This window comes from Brachyistius frenatus, unplaced genomic scaffold, assembly GCF_029030835.1.
Source record: "Brachyistius frenatus isolate BFR_SWC_R1_liver_20210118 unplaced genomic scaffold, ASM2903083v1 Contig_58, whole genome shotgun sequence".
NCBI classification, from domain to species: domain Eukaryota; kingdom Metazoa; phylum Chordata; class Actinopteri; family Embiotocidae; genus Brachyistius; species Brachyistius frenatus.
The window spans coordinates 1,699,840-1,715,566 of NW_027210657.1; the positions used below are offsets into that span (position 1 = coordinate 1,699,840).

At 40.7% G+C, this 15,727-nt stretch overlaps 1 protein-coding gene across 1 annotated transcript in view; it reads left to right on the forward strand.

The window, feature by feature from the left end:
• Positions 1-4,012: 4,012 nt before the first annotated feature.
• Positions 4,013-15,727, forward strand: part of fbn1 (fibrillin 1) — a 61,342-nt gene continuing 49,627 nt past the window's right edge. Inside the window, exons 1-7 of the mRNA XM_069705698.1 lie at positions 4,013-4,070; positions 4,238-4,330; positions 4,552-4,835; positions 6,743-6,825; positions 9,072-9,170; positions 10,047-10,142; positions 10,950-11,045. Of these exons, the coding sequence (XP_069561799.1) occupies positions 4,645-4,835; positions 6,743-6,825; positions 9,072-9,170; positions 10,047-10,142; positions 10,950-11,045 (565 nt within the window). The 5' untranslated portion in view covers positions 4,013-4,070; positions 4,238-4,330; positions 4,552-4,644. The remainder of the gene's footprint in view (positions 4,071-4,237; positions 4,331-4,551; positions 4,836-6,742; positions 6,826-9,071; positions 9,171-10,046; positions 10,143-10,949; positions 11,046-15,727) is intronic.

The window sequence follows — 15,727 nt, forward strand, 5'->3', positions numbered from 1 at the left end:
GCTAGTGTTTATTCAACAGAATTTATATTTTTTTAGGCTGTATTTTGTGTTATTTTCTGTATTGGTTGGAGCTCCATATTTACCATTCAGACACAAGAATGATTTTTCACTTATCTCACAGAAAGAAAGTAAATATCTTCCCAAATGTACAGTATTTAGGTGAAGCTCCTTTTAGCTTTTCTCCACAGCTGACAAAGGCTGCAACAGAGACCTGTTGATGCCTGATGTCAAGAGTTTCTTGGTGTCAAAGCCATCGAGGTGTCTCTAACTCCCTCCGACACACTTCGAACCACTGCACGCTCCGGCACTCAACATTTCACACTCATCTTCGCTCCCATCCAGGTCACACTTATGTTGCAGAGGCTGATCTCAGCTATGCTCGGAGAGAGAGAGATTGGAGGCTCCAAGACAACCAGGGAGAGGCCGTCTTACTGTCAAAACAACCTCTCCAATCAACAGTGGCCACTTCTGCCCTCAGCCTCTCCCCCAGAATCTTTCATTCCTTAACCTAAGACCTTACATCTTTTAGACCTTTGTCTCTTCTGCCAACATCCCCCTCTTCTCATACATACCATTTACAATAACTAAGCTGTTGTTATCTCTCAAGGAGTACAGTATTAAGATAAGTTTGGGTCTTATTTTCGTTCACATTTACTAAACATACTTACCGTATTACTTCCATTATAAGGGCGCAGGAATGTGGGCCTTAATAATATTTCAGTGACAAGATCACAGTAATGTAAGACAGCACAAGAGACTGAATAGTTTTTACAACAAACTCTGACAGTTCAAAAAGCAGGGAGGACAAATTTAAGTACAGAAGAGAGGTGTGGAGGTGATGTGATGGTAACTATGATTATTTAGTCTAAGCCATGTTAACATGGACTTAAGATAAAAATCTGAAATTGTGTGAAACAGGATCGAGTCTTACCTTGGTAATCGTTGATGATGAAAGAGACTCTTTTAAAGCTCAAAGGAAAACTTGATGACCAGCTAATTTGCAGTACATTGGTATGGATTTCAGTTTTGACATCAACCCTGAGTGTAAAATTATATGGACAATATATTGTCATCTGCTGGACTTATAATTTTTAATTGAATGTCTTGACAATCTGAATTTCAGTAACAGATGGTACCTGATTAAACAGTTAATGAGGCATGATATAGACAAAGAAAAGAAGCTAAATTTGTTTGTTTTCTTGTTTTTCACAATAATAATGGTGATTTTCATCTTATTAGTATAGTACTGCTTCATCAGCATATAAAAATTGACATGATATTTACATTGAAAAGTGAGGTGCTAGTTGAATCTGTACAGTGTTTGTTTCCTCCATCATGCAGCCAGTAGAAAGATGAGTTGGGACTTGAACTGCAGAACAAGAGCCAGCAAACCGCCAGTCCGGACTACAATGGGGAGGTATGGAAACAGATCTCTTTAAAGCTGAAACAAAAGCTTCAGCATTTGAAATTACATGCAAAAGGTCAGGGGCAGGCAGGAAATTGGTGTTTACAAAGGGAGTGAAATGGTGAAACTTATGAAACTGAAGATGGGTCGGCCTCCAGTATCCAGTATTTTGATGGTGTGCTTTGGGGGTTCACAGGGCGTATTTAGGAAGGCCATCTATGAGAGAGCTGCAGTCGCTTTGTAAGGACACTGATTAGAAAAAGTTGAATTAAAATGAGGTTATTAGGAGCAAACCTGCAGGATTGCACAGAGGTTGCACTCTTGGTGCTGCCTGACAGTTGGTTGTCTTGAGGCTGCTGAGGATTCTTGGCAGTCTGTTCGGGAGTAAACGTGGTCTTGTCAGCAGTGATGGAGAGGCCTTGCAGAGGGCAGGACTTTCAAGGCTAAAGAAAGAGCAGTGCGGTATTGTTGAGAGTAAGTTTGAGGTGGTGGGCAGACATCCAACAGGGGATGTCAGCAAGGCTGGTGGAGATGCGTGCCTCAACCTGAGTGTGAGAAGATGGAAAAGAAAAGTCGGGGAAGTTGAATTAATGGTGTATATACAGTACTATCCTGTACGCCACATGAAATACAGCATAAGGCGGGACGCCTGTTGGAGCAGCTGAGGCAGATCACCATTTTTCTTTTCCAGAAGAAGTGAAAATAACCTGATAGTGCATGCTGCATAATGGTGTGGATGAACAAAAATGGAACATTTTATATTTTGTCTTAACCTAGCACTGGCATCATCTTAATCAAAACTATTAAATCTAGCATACGAAATCATCAGATAATCTTCTGGATGAGTGGTTGTTTGGGGCTTTGTTCAGCCCCATGTGTGAGAGGAGAATGTGGCCAAGAGACAAGGAGAAAAACTGATAGTAACAATCAGTGTAGCGGAACATACAGTTAGAGGTGCCTCTTGGTTTTAGCAAACTTGAGAGAGGAACCAGGCTGACTCTATATTTGCAGGGTGTGGCTGCAGACATGAAGCAGTGTGTGTGAAATCTATCGCTGCCCTGGACAAAATTCCTCAAATCATACACTATGCACAGTGTAAATATTTACATGACACATACATCAAGAGGAATAAAACTGTTTTTGTTCTTTATTCACTGAGACAAAACTGGGATCTTTTAAACTAAAGTTTGTCTATTTAGAAGTCATTGACTGAAAAATTCTGACGAACCCCTTTGAGCTCTAATCTTTATTCACATCAGCTAGCATCAGTCTGCAGCTAAGGGAACTTTTTGACCAGGACTAACTGCTTTATACTACATTTTTGTGCCACTTTCTTTACCAAAGGACCCTTTTAAAATGTTTTATAAATTGTAATAATAATGGTTTAAATGATCTTTTGATTCTCAGATTATAAAGAATTCCTTTTAGTGTTTATTCTTCTCCAGTAATATGTCTTTTGAGTTTTTTCATCTGGAAGAGATACCTTCTAGGGGAAAGACTGTGCATAAGTGAATCTAGACCTGAAGACCTTTTTAATGCAGGAGGAAGAAAATCATAATTTATGACTCATTCTTGCTAAATACAAAGAATAAATACCAGGTAAAAGGATTTTTCAAAACTTGGTAGCCCACATGGTCTTATAATTTTTTTAAAATGTTTTTATTTCCCCTTGTGGGATTAATAAAGTAACTATCTATGGCACTTCTCACAATCTATGGATACTTTTTTCTACCTTTTTCATATAACGTTATCTGGGCAATTCATATTACATTATATAATAAACTATATATACAATAAACTACATTACCCAATAGACACTGCATGACACTCACCTGTTTTCACCTAACCTGCCTGCTTTTCTCTATGGGTGGCTAGTCCAAGTACGTTAAATTAACATTACAATAATGTGGGCCTGGTTCTAAAATGGCACGAAGAGAACACAAACATTAACAAACAGTGGGCAGTGTGCGATTTGAGACATCAACCATGTTGAAATTCATGCAATACCCATGTACTAACTAAAGTATGCAAATTGAGACACAGTCCTCTTCCCTTTACTCTAATAACTGAACTGGTTGTTCCTTTGAATAAATACATTTATGTTTTAAAATTAGTAATGCTTTGTAGTATCTTTTATCCTCTGTAGAACTTAAGAATGTAATATTTAGTGATTTGCTGATACCAACTGATAGTCATGCCAACATATGAATAAAGGGACTGCAGGCAGTTATTGTTTGCACCTAAAGCAGTGATTACAACTGATCTAAAAAGTATGAATATATTGATTTTTTTAAAAAAAATGCCATTAATTATATTTGATATTAATCTCCTAAGCATGACATATTACTATTAACACAATTTATAATAAAGATTGAACAAGTGCATTGTTTTTAAAGATGCAAAAAGATATGATATATTCATGATCAAACTTTGAAATAGATTTCTTCATCCTTCAAGATTTTTTGGATAGACTAATGTGAAAAGTTAAAAGTCCAAGTTGCAGTTCCTGAGCTTTAAGTGCGTTTCTGAACTCAAGCTGTTGTATCGCGAGAGCAGGACACGAAAAAAAAAAAAAAAAAAAAAAAAAAAAAAAAAAAAAGGTTTTGGGGAAAGTTGATCTGAGCAGGGATGAGGAAAGAGCTCTCTGCTGGGAAGGAGGGACACAGTAAGTCTTGCCATTCTCATCCTCTGGAATGCATCAGCTCCTCTAACTTATCTGTGCAAAATCAAACACACGACTGGATGCGCACGAGCAGACTCCAAAAGTTACAATGCGCATATATTTATAGCAGCTCAGCGAAAGGTTTGAGAGACTTTTCTTCTTCTCCGCAGTTTTCTTCTTAACGTTTATTCAGCAGTACCTGCAAGTAAAAGTGAGGCAGTCCTCTGTCTGGTCCCAGGCGAATCTCCTGTTCGGGAGACAAGGTAAAGTAACGACTCATTTAATTTGCGCATGATCATATTTACACTGCATACTTTTACGACTGTAAGCTGAATGATTTCTAGCTTAATAGTGGCAGAAGACAAACCAACTGAAGTGAGTGCAGCAGAGTTGTTTTGGTTTTGTGCGCAACATTTCTTGCACCCTCCTCTGCGTCTTTTCCAAAAGTTTTTTTTTTTTTTTCTCCAATATTATTGTTTTGCAGCTTTGACTCCAGACTGCAGAGGTCGACAGGGCTGGGAAACTAGTTAAGGAGATTTTTTTTTTTTTTATTCTTGTTGCACACTTGAGAGTGGATATGCCGGACAGTACGCGTGGAGGACGGCTGCTGCAGTTGGCCGTGGCTCTGGTGGCCTTGCTGTCGCTTGGTGCCCGGCTTGGAGACGCTGTAGAGGTGGTGGACACCGGGGACAGCGAGATGGTGACCAAACAGACCGACACCAGAGCCAGCAGGGCCAAGAGGAGGGGAGGGACGGACGTCCTCAGAGGGTAAAGTGGCTGTGATTGTCCCTGCTGACACTATTCGGGGGAAAAAAAAAAATATATATATATATATATATTCTTTTTTTTTCTTTTCACTCTTGTACCTCATATCAGATCCCCCCCACTTTTTTTTCCCATTATAAATGAGCATCTTTCTGGTGTGTTTTATTTTTAGCTTGTAGCAGGTGTCTGTTCTTCCTCACAAATAACTTGCTGGTCCTTCAGGAACACTGAAGGTCACAAAACAATTTTGTGTGCCTGTGTGTGTATTTTATAATAAGGCAGACCGAGACCCATGAGTGACATTGTCTGTGATGGGAAGTTTGAAGCAAAGTTTAGTAATTAAATACTGGCAAGAATATCACATTCCTGCTGACTGCAATAATAAATTACATCCAAACAAAGGAGGCCATTGGTCGTGTGTGGCTGGAGCAGACAGAGGGAGAGAGAGAGAGAGAAAGAGACTAACAGCCTAATCCTCTTTCTAGCCAAAAACACCACACCCCAGCTCTGGATAAATCACATCTGCAGCTGTACACAGTGGGTCACTGCTGGAGAGGTTGTGTGTGTGTGTGTGTGTGTGTGTGTGTGTGTGTGTGTGTGTGTGTGTGTGTGTGTGTGTGTGTGTGTGTGTGTGTGTGTGTGTGTGTGTGTGTGTGTGTGTTTTAGAGAGGGAAAGAGAAAAGAGAGCAAAAAAGGAAAGACAGACAGAAGGAAAGCAATAAAGAAAAGAAAGAACGTCTGTGTCCAGTGATGACAGCAAACAGCTGATGAAGGTCACACAGTAGACAGCTCAATGAGCGTTCTCCACAGGCATTTTTATTTGACATGCTTTAAGTTAATCTATCAGAACATCTGGTTTCAGAGGCAGGAAGTGCGTACAGGCGGCATACTGTGTCTGGCTGACTTACCACTGTTTCAAACATCCAAGTAACTTCATTATTCACCTCATGGTTCTGCTTTGCATTACACTGAACGGTATATACATCGATCCCGGGGTCAATGTATGCTCAGTAGGTGATTACAAGTTCACATATGCAGGCCTGTTTCCGACCTGTAGGGGGCAGGATGGCCCAGGTGTTCACTTTTTATGTCAGATGAAATATTTATTACAGCTGCATCAAATTTGATTTAAACATGTGGGAAGTGAATGCCAGGCTGCACCTGACAAGATCTGTGCAAGCAGCCGGCATGTTCCCAACATGGTTCCACACTGGGTCATAAGACGACTAATGTTCATGAGCAACTCACAGTCCTCAGAAATAATACACTACAGTTTCACTTTATACATTCTTCTTGTAAAATACAACAGTTTTCACAGTTTTTACCTATTCAGGACTCTAAAAGAAGTGAAAATCTGTCTAGTTGCACTTCTCATGACTCCTATGATCATGGGTCATAAGTAGGTTTTGCTTCACATGATGTGGTCATAAGCAAAAGAGCTTGGGAACTTCTTGTATAGTCAATGGAAAAGGTCCACTGTAGTTTATTACACAGGATATTTTTAGAAAAGTTGTACTTGTACTTGTGAAAACATAATTTTAGTATTTTGGGAAGTTGTTTGTGTATACTAATCCAACAACGTCACTGGATTTTGACTTACAACTGGGCCATGCTGAAAATTGCCATTCTGATGAGGAGTGTCCTCCAGCAAGTTGCCATTATTCCTGCTGCCTATGATGAAATCTTGTGCTGAGTAGGACAAGAAACCGGAGAGTTGTTCCAAGAATATGTGGACCAGTAATCAGCAGAGAGCAATTGAGGGTGTAAGAATAGAGGGCGTTGTTTCTGTAGAGCCTGCAAAGCCATTTAAGGCAAATCTGTGGAGTATATAAATAAAAATGGACTTGACTGGAGAGTGATTTGAACTGTGTGACATAGATCATGACCTTTCGATGCTACATCTTCCACAGACCAAATGTGTGCGGCTCACGGAACAACGCCTACTGCTGCCCCGGCTGGAAGACTCTGACTGGAGGAAACCAGTGCATTGTTCGTGAGTATCACCCCTGTTAATATTCTACCACTCTTTATGAAGTCAGAAATTCAGGACTGGTAGAACTTTGAGTCCAGCGCCCTGCTTTTTCGTCAAGGCCATTCAGTCACAGGGGCAATCCATGTTTCTTGAATTTTTACACTTTTTTGGGAAGAAAATCCAGAAGAATGCAACTTCTATAAACAATATTTATTCATTTGCAGCACATCAACAACAAGTCAGTGAATGCCAATGCGAAACGTACAGTGCCAACCAGCAAAGGACTGGAGTTTTCAGTCAAGAAATGATTAGTAATGACATAACTGGCCAACACTTTTAGTAGTCTTGTTGCATTCAGATTGTTCAAAAAGGTTGTCAGTCCGATTGTTTTCAGGTTGTCCGCCCATCCGTCTGTCTGTATGGTTGTATGATAAGCCGTCCCATGCTTGGGATATCTCAGGAACACCTTGTGAGATTTTCTTCAAATTTGGCACAAATCTTCACTTCCTTCCAAGGATAAACTGTGTAGACTTTGGTGGGGGGCTGAAGGTCAAGGTCACTGTGACTGCACATTGTCCCATTCTTGTGAACACCGTATTTCAGGAAAGCCCTGAAGGACTTCCTTCAAATTTGGTACAAATGTCCACTTGACCTCAAGGATGAGCTGATTCGATTTTGGTAGTCAAAGGTCAAGGTTACTGTGACCTAATTTCTGTCCCGTCCATCCCATTCTTGTGGACTTGTTGTCTCAGGAAGGTTTTAAGGAAATTTCTTCAAACTTGGCACCAACGTCCACTTTGACTCAAGGATGAACTGATTTAAATTTGGCGGTCAAAGGTCGCTGTGACCTCAAAAAACATGTTTGTGGCCAAAACTCAAGAATCTATACCATAATTGTGACAAAGTTTCACACAAATTTTCAATAAAATAAAATAATCCAACAGGTCAAAGGTCAACACATCGTAATGTTCTGTCAAAAACACTTTTCTGGTCTTTATTGAACACCATATTTCTGGAACAGAAGGGGAGATTGTAACCATATGTCTTTCAGTCTGATACTGAATTGGTGACACTAGTCATGGGTTGTCCACCTTGAAACTGTAGTGAGCTTGTAAAGAGCTTTTGTGCTGTCAGATTGAAGATGTGTGTGTGAAGCATCCACATTGTAGAATTTGTAGCTTCTTTGCAGCAACATCCGTATTTGAAGCATTGTCTAATGTCATGGCTACAACATTGCATTCTATCAGAATCCGCCTTATATTTATAAGTTTTCTCCACATTTATTAAATTAGTCTGCACAAACATGGATGTAAACTATAAAATGACTTTTTGGCACAGGCAGACAATCATGAGGCAGTAATTCTGCTTCTTCTTGATTTATTGTAAATAAAGAGGTGCATACATTTTTTTAAATTTTGATAACTGATATTTGCCTAATGGGACTCATTAATGGGACTTTATACAAACTAAATATTACCCCTAACTTGTTAAAGGTGTTTAGTTAATGGTTGTGTTAAGCCAACATCACGACCAAGAACAACTGGGAATTGGTGAATAATTTGGTCCAATTATTTTGGTATTCTGGCAGTAGTTCCTTTTCAGGTTTAATTTCTTATTCTTTGTATTCACAACCCCCAACTCTCTCTCTAGAGCTCTACCTCAGTAACAGGAAGGTCTGAGAAGCTGTAGAGTTGTGTGATTGCAGTCTGGCCGGTCGGCTGGCTAATGACATTGTTAAGCAGTGGGGTTCAGGGAGTAGGGGTCAGTGGCTGGATTCTACCTGATGGGAGCTGGGGGCAGTGGACCATGCCAACACCAGTCTGTGGGAAAGTGAACAACTGAGCAAAAACAGACAGCGCCAACTGAAAACACACACTAGTCCACATTTATGGCAACAAAATTCAAGAAGAAAATAGCTCTTCATCGTTGCCAAGAGGGCTTCTGTAACTTAACCATGATGAAGGTTAAAAGGAGGATTTGGCCCTCTTTGGACTGTGGTCTGTTTGAGTTTGTTTTTAAATATTATAGATGAGAGTTCGGTATGAGGTTTAGATCATGGCCGAAGTTACACTAAATTAAATTCTAGCCTGAAATTCAAAACCTGCATCGGTCAGACTGACAAGCTGATGCATAACGTGATTTTTCTCTCACACAAAATAAAGCCAAATCCCGGTGCCACAATGTGAGCATTGCAGCTTTATTTTGTCTTGCACCTGGCAGAGGACGTTTTTATGTTGTTTAACTGAGTGTCATGTTCTTGTTCACAGCAATCTGCCGGAGTTCATGTGGAGATGGTTTCTGCTCCAGGCCCAACATGTGCACCTGCCCCAACGGCCAGATCGCCCCATCCTGTGGATCCAAATCAGGTCGCTCAGCACCTCAGCTTTCCCATCTCGTATAAAGCTTGATGGAGTTGTTATTATATAGTGTACATAGGTAGCAGTGGGGGGAATGTGGTGAACTGCTACTTGGCTAATAGATAAACATAATAATGGTATGATTTATGTAAATAGGGGTTGAAGCTGAATGTTTTTTGGAATGCAAAGCCTTGGCCACACCCCAGTCTTTGCATTTCTTTTTTTTTTTTATAAAGGGGCTGTAATCTTCGGAAAAATATTTTAGTAACAATAAAGACAAGCAATGACAGATGATAGATGACAGAAAGTACACAGTCTTGTCATCATTTTCTCAATAGGATAAAAATCATAATTGGATCTGATTTTTGAGCTTTAGAAGGCGCTGTGCCATCTGCATCTTTTTTCTAAAGTTTTCTTCTCATCATGAGTAATGAGCACTAACTATGGTACAAAAATATGAGATAATTCGCCAAAGAAACTCTTAAAAACATCCCTTGAAACTGCCCCAAGATTGTAGCAATAGATATATGTTGCAATCACATTCTTGCAAATAGCGGGGCCAATCTTGTGTGTGCGTGTGCGTGTGCGTGTGTGCGTGTGCGTATGTGGACTTGGTGTGTGTGTGTGCTTTGGAAGATGTCCACAGTCAACATCTCCTCCATGTTGCTCTCTTTCAGCTCAGTGCACTTCAACCCAGTGCGCTCATCTGTTTGCACACCATAAATTTCTAGGAAATTATATCCGAGCACTTAAGAAACATGGTTCAGAGTGAATTTTGTTAATGTTGTAAATATAATCTGCACTGTATGTTTTGGTACTGCGAATTCAACCCCAATATTGGTCTGTGTGTCCCCGTGTCTGTGCTTTGTGTTGTTCTGCCCACAGTCCAGCACTGTAACATTCGGTGTATGAACGGCGGGACGTGTGCTGAGGACAACTGCCAGTGTCAGAAAGGCTACGTGGGAAACCACTGTGGTCAACGTAAGTCACAGTGACAAAATTCAACAGTATCAGCAAATTTTAACATAATTTGGAATTTCTCAAACACAAAAGATATGCTAAATAACCTCTGTAACATTTAAGCACATTTTTGGTGCCAATTAGCCCGCTAAAGTTAACAGAAACCAGTAAACTTAAGATGGTAAACATAGTCAGGCTTATACCGGTTAATCATTATAATTATTAATATCATTATTTTATGAATATTATGATTATATATTAATAATCTAATTATTATTATTATTATCGTGAGCATGTTGCCCTGTTAGAGTTAGCATTTAGCGCAAAGCCCTGCTGTGACCAAATTCAGCATAGAGCCGTTATCATGGCTGCCGCCTTTTTGGCCATCCCTCCTGTTGGTAAAAAAAAGAAAATAAATAAACGCAACAGAGAAAGAAACAGGAGCAGTGTCAAAGTCTCCCTCTGGGACTTTTAATTCAATTATCAATCACATGATCGGAAACTTGTGTACTGAAAGACCTTTTACAGTGTTTTCGGTGATTTCACTTTTGGTTTTGCCTAAAAATGAAGTGGTTTAATTCATGTTCTTAAACTGTTAGTTTTTCTGCGGCTGGTCTGCTCACTTCTTGCCTCATCTGTCCTTTATTTAACGACGTCATCATGTTCCCATAGCCCAACAATTAGCATGTTTTCATAGCCAATACAAATGATGACCATAACTAAAAACACAAGACCCCGAACCAGAAAACAACTTGAAACTCCTTGCAGCGCACCGAACCGTCCTCACGTTGTGTCATTGTTTTGTTACTTCTCTCTTTTGTTCTCCAGCGGTTTGTGAAAATGGTTGTCTGAATGGAGGAAGGTGCGTGGCTCCCAACAGATGTGTGTGCACCTACGGCTTCACCGGGGCTCAGTGCGAGAGAGGTAATGAGCGCCGCACACTGAGCGTTTCCCTCGCTCGTCTTACATCACACTGTCTGCGGTCCACATTCACTACGCACTCCTGCTGGAGTGCTTTTCAAACCCGCACGTGTTGCTTTAGTAAAAACGTGACACCATGTTGAATGGTGGTTGTTTTTAGTGACTGAGGACGATTCCCTGCTTAGTCATGCCACCGGCTCCAGGAATGTGGTTTGTTGTGGAACATTTGCATGTCAAGCTTGAGTTCAGAAATGACCATTATTTTCCACATCTGCTCTGAAACGATGCTCAGGGGAATGTAATGTCTTTCAAAATGGGCGCTGTTTGTTAACCGAAGACCTCCCAACCTCCTGTGGTTGCTCCCTGGCACATGTGAGCAAAATCTCCGAAGTATACAGGCACACGCAAACTGAGGGCAGCCTGTGCTGTGTTTGAGCGAACTGTGTATAGGCCGGCGTGTGTGTTTTGTGTATGCACTGACGGTCAGTGACAGTGGTGACCATTCGAGGTCAAAGTGCCGACCTCGTAAAACTAATATTTGGATTGACAGCAGAGCCCTTAATTAGTAACGTCCTCTTTAACACGTCCTGTCAGCCGGGCCCGGCCAAGGCTTTGTCCTTTGGTTTACTTTAGTGTTTTCTTCATAACTTGCACTAATAAGAACTATCTGGCAGCCTGGTGGTTCAGCACCAGGTCTTATCTGCTGAGGCACACATCTACATGTTGTAACTTTGGATTCAACTCTCTCCTGTGACAAGTTTGGCCAGAGGGTTTGTGAGACTGTAAAGGAATTCAAATTGAGCATTTTTTTCGGCACGCATTATCCTGTAGATATTCATACTTTACACTGAACACAAAAAAAAATCTCAGAAACCTTCTGATGTTGTTTCTTGTAAATGGATTTTTGATGAAGATATTATGTATGAAAAGGAATACGACCACATCTGGTTTTTAGACTTAGATTTGCAATGTCAGATGATGAGAACACTCTTCTTCCTGAATGTTATTTTTTTTTGTCTGCTCTTGTGAAATGTTTCTTTGTGTGAGATTGTGTCTGTGAAACAGACAAATGTGTGTGTGTGTGTGTGCGTGTGTGCGTGTGCGTGTGCGTATGTGTGTGTGTGTGTGTGTGTGTGTGTGTGCGTGCATGCATGCGTGTGTGTCTGAGGACCACTTTCCATCTTCAGTCATTCATCTAAACACTGTATATTGTGCTGAATTGAGATGAGGTATATGTTTGTTTCATTGTGTGTTCATGTTTCCATAAAATCTCAAATTCTGATATGAATAAAATGGCCAGTGCAGGGTGCTAGTTTATAGTGCTGAATATATGTAGTATTATATAGTGCTTAACTGATATAATCAACAACAGGTTTTGATCATAGATCATTTATTTAGCGAAAATACCAAATATTCTCTGGTTCCAGCTTCTCAGAGGCTCCTCTAAATAGCTGTTTTTTCTGTTTTGTTTCACTGCAAAATTAGGAATGAAATAATTTGAGTTTTGAACTGTTGGTTGGTAAAAACAAGCTGTCTGAAGATGCCGAATCATGTTAGACTCTGAGTGAAAAAAACGACTTGGCATCACAAGTCCTTCTTGTTGCGTTTGGTTACACCAAGAACGGTAGAGAATGTAGGCCGATGGATGGAGTGGCGTTTTGAGTGAAGTTACTTTCACTGGAATTTCCTTGGCTCGGATCCATCACCTCCCGGGGGAAAAGTCATTGTGCTCTCACATAAACACAAGCACATGCTTAATGTACATGTGTACAAACACCCCACACGGTTTTTAATACAATTTACAGAACCATGTCCCATTATGGTTCGATCTTGTCCCATTAGCAAGACCACGAGGTTTCCACAAACATGTGATCTGAACAGCAGAGGTAGCCGCACTCAGGTTCTCTTGGATGTGAAAATATCCTGGTGCCATCAGGGCTCATCCCTGCTGCAGACTGCTGTGTGACTTTGAGCTATGTGCTGCCAAAGTGACTGGTGATCTGCTGACCGGTGGTCCCACCACCATGCACAGCTGACTGCAGGGGAAATGCAGCTTCAACGTGTTCATTGTTGGTTACAAATGTGATTTAGAGATGGAATGTGGAAGTGGTGAGATCGAGCCACAGTGCTGCTGATTGCTTGCAGGGCTCTTTGCTCCTGCTGCAGAGTCATTTAGCTACGGAGCAATAAAGTTGAGCTTTCAGTATGACGCCATGGAGCTCACTTGGGATGGTGGTGAGAGACTGGTCTGAAACGTGGCAACACGTGAGGTACACAGTCAAAAAGTCAGCAGCCAGAGCACAACAGGGAAGTCGGTCAGTCAGCTGAGGGGCTCTTTTGTCTCTTAATGCCTCACTGACTTTCCCCTATCAAGCGCTTTTCTATCCTATTGCAAATCTCCATGGATAGATAACCAAATGTGTGCGTGTCTCTGTGTGTGTTTGAGTGCGTGCTCAACTTGTTAGTCCTGGGAGGATGGAGAAATCTGCAGACGGGCCAACAGGGATGACCCCACCCAGATATAAGACCCTATAACACATGCACGGAAACACCGAAATCACACAAACAAATTCACACACGGACACATGCATGCACATTACGTGTATGTAGAGGCATGTGAGGTATATGTAGTGAGCACCATCTGCACGGAGAAGATTGAGGAAGGGTGGATATGGAAAAGGAGGACAGATTATTGTGTGTGTGTGTGTGTGTGTGTGTGTGTGTGTGTGTGTGTGTGTGTGTGTGTGTGTGTGTGTGTGTGTGTGTGTGTGTGTGTGTGTGTGTGTGTGTGTGTGTGTGTGTACAAACATTTTGGAGTTAATCCAGGAAACTCTTTTGACCCACTTCCCGGCGGGCTTCCCTCCCATTCGCACTGAGCTGTTGTTGTGCCTAAACTCACAGGTCATTGAGGAAGCCGGCGTTTCTATTGTGCTCCGATTGTGCATACAATCATGAAATCGCTTACTAATGAGCGTCAACACGAACTCCTGATGCAAGTTTCCTGAAGCAGCCGTGTTTCCAACATGTTCTCCAAAAGTAGAGCAAAAACAAGAGCAACATTTATGAGTTTTGGTGCGTTTTGAGATCATCGCTGGCTAGACTGCGGATGAGGGGCTGGGATATGGGCTGAGAGATTGTGTGTGTGTGTGTGTATATGTGTGTTTGAGGGCCTTTTGTGTGTGAACACGTGCGATTACTCCCAGATGTACAGGACATGGGTGGATCCCCCAGCTGTATGCAGTTCACAGAGAGAGAGAGATGACGGATGAAATGACACCATTTTCACCCTACAGCTGTCTGCCTCTCCCTGTTTACCTCAGCTGACGGTTTAAGTCGTGTATTTACTTTATTTCATGCTTAGATCTTTGTTTTAATTCTCGGTCTCCTCCACTAAGAGCTGTAATAAACAGGTATGGTGTCAGATGGTGCATGTGTGGCATCCTGACAGTAATAAGAGCCACTCATGCATGTCTGTTGCTTTGTTGTTGTAGGTAAGGCACGAAATGTAGGCTTTTAGTTGATACACAATGTAGCTGGCAACTGGTTTGTTAAGCTGAACAATGTTGAAGAGAATGGTAGATAAACCTTTTCAGATCACTTAAATGAAAGTTAAAATACAGCAATGTTTAAATATTTAATCACAAGCAAAGTCCTGCATTCAGAAAACTAGAGTAAAACTATATAAGACTTTGCTGAGAATGCCCCAGTGGAAATTTCTTTTGAAGAAATATAGTCTCTATCTCCTTTGCTTGGATTTAGATAAGAAGAATGATAACACTCTTGTCAGCACAAGGATTCGTTCATCTTAGATCACTTGCAAAATTAAAACCACTCCTGTCTGTTAAAGTTTTGGAGATTTGCTTTTTTCCCCTCTCGCCTCGATTATTGCAATTCTCCGTGTGTAGTAGTCAGTCAGCCTTATCTCCTGCAGCTGGTTTAACGTGCAGCAGCCTGGTACCAAGAAGAGACACTATATCTTCCCTGTGCTGGCCTCTCTTCACTGGTTACCTGTGACGTACGGGTTCTTTTTAATTCATTTTAAAGCAGTAAGTTATCACTGCTCTCCAGTCCAGACAGCCTCTTTAAAGATGATCGAGCATTTCTTATTGTTGGCCCTGAGTTGTAGAATAGCTGCATCTCACTATTAGACCTTTCCGTGCCATCAATATCTTTAAAACCTGTTTAAACATATACCTTTTTTTTTTTTTTTAAACCTTTCAAAAGTCATTGTGATGTCATCACTGGTTACACTATATATATATTTTATTTTTTTTTTATTTTTTTTTCTTGATCTCTGTGCATCTTAGGTTAAGTTGATAATTTCACCCAGATATTCTATGCTTTCATCATTTACTAAAATATTCTTATTTATGTCTGTGGTTTTATGTGATGATTCCATTTCATCTCTCTAAACTACTTTGGTCAGCTTTTGTTATTTTTAAATGTACTCCATAAATAATTTTTAAATTGACTTTACAAGAAGCTGGAGCCATTAGACAGTTTCCTTTAAAGTAAAATAGGAGAACAGCGGCTCTCCTGGCTCTGTCTAAAAGTAACAAAACCTCACTAATTTGCAGTTATGAAATGAAGTGTTAAGACAACAGGTGCTGGTTTTACACAGTGTTACGGTATGTGCAGGAACATTTACAACAGACCATTGACTAGATATAAAAATGGATGTACGT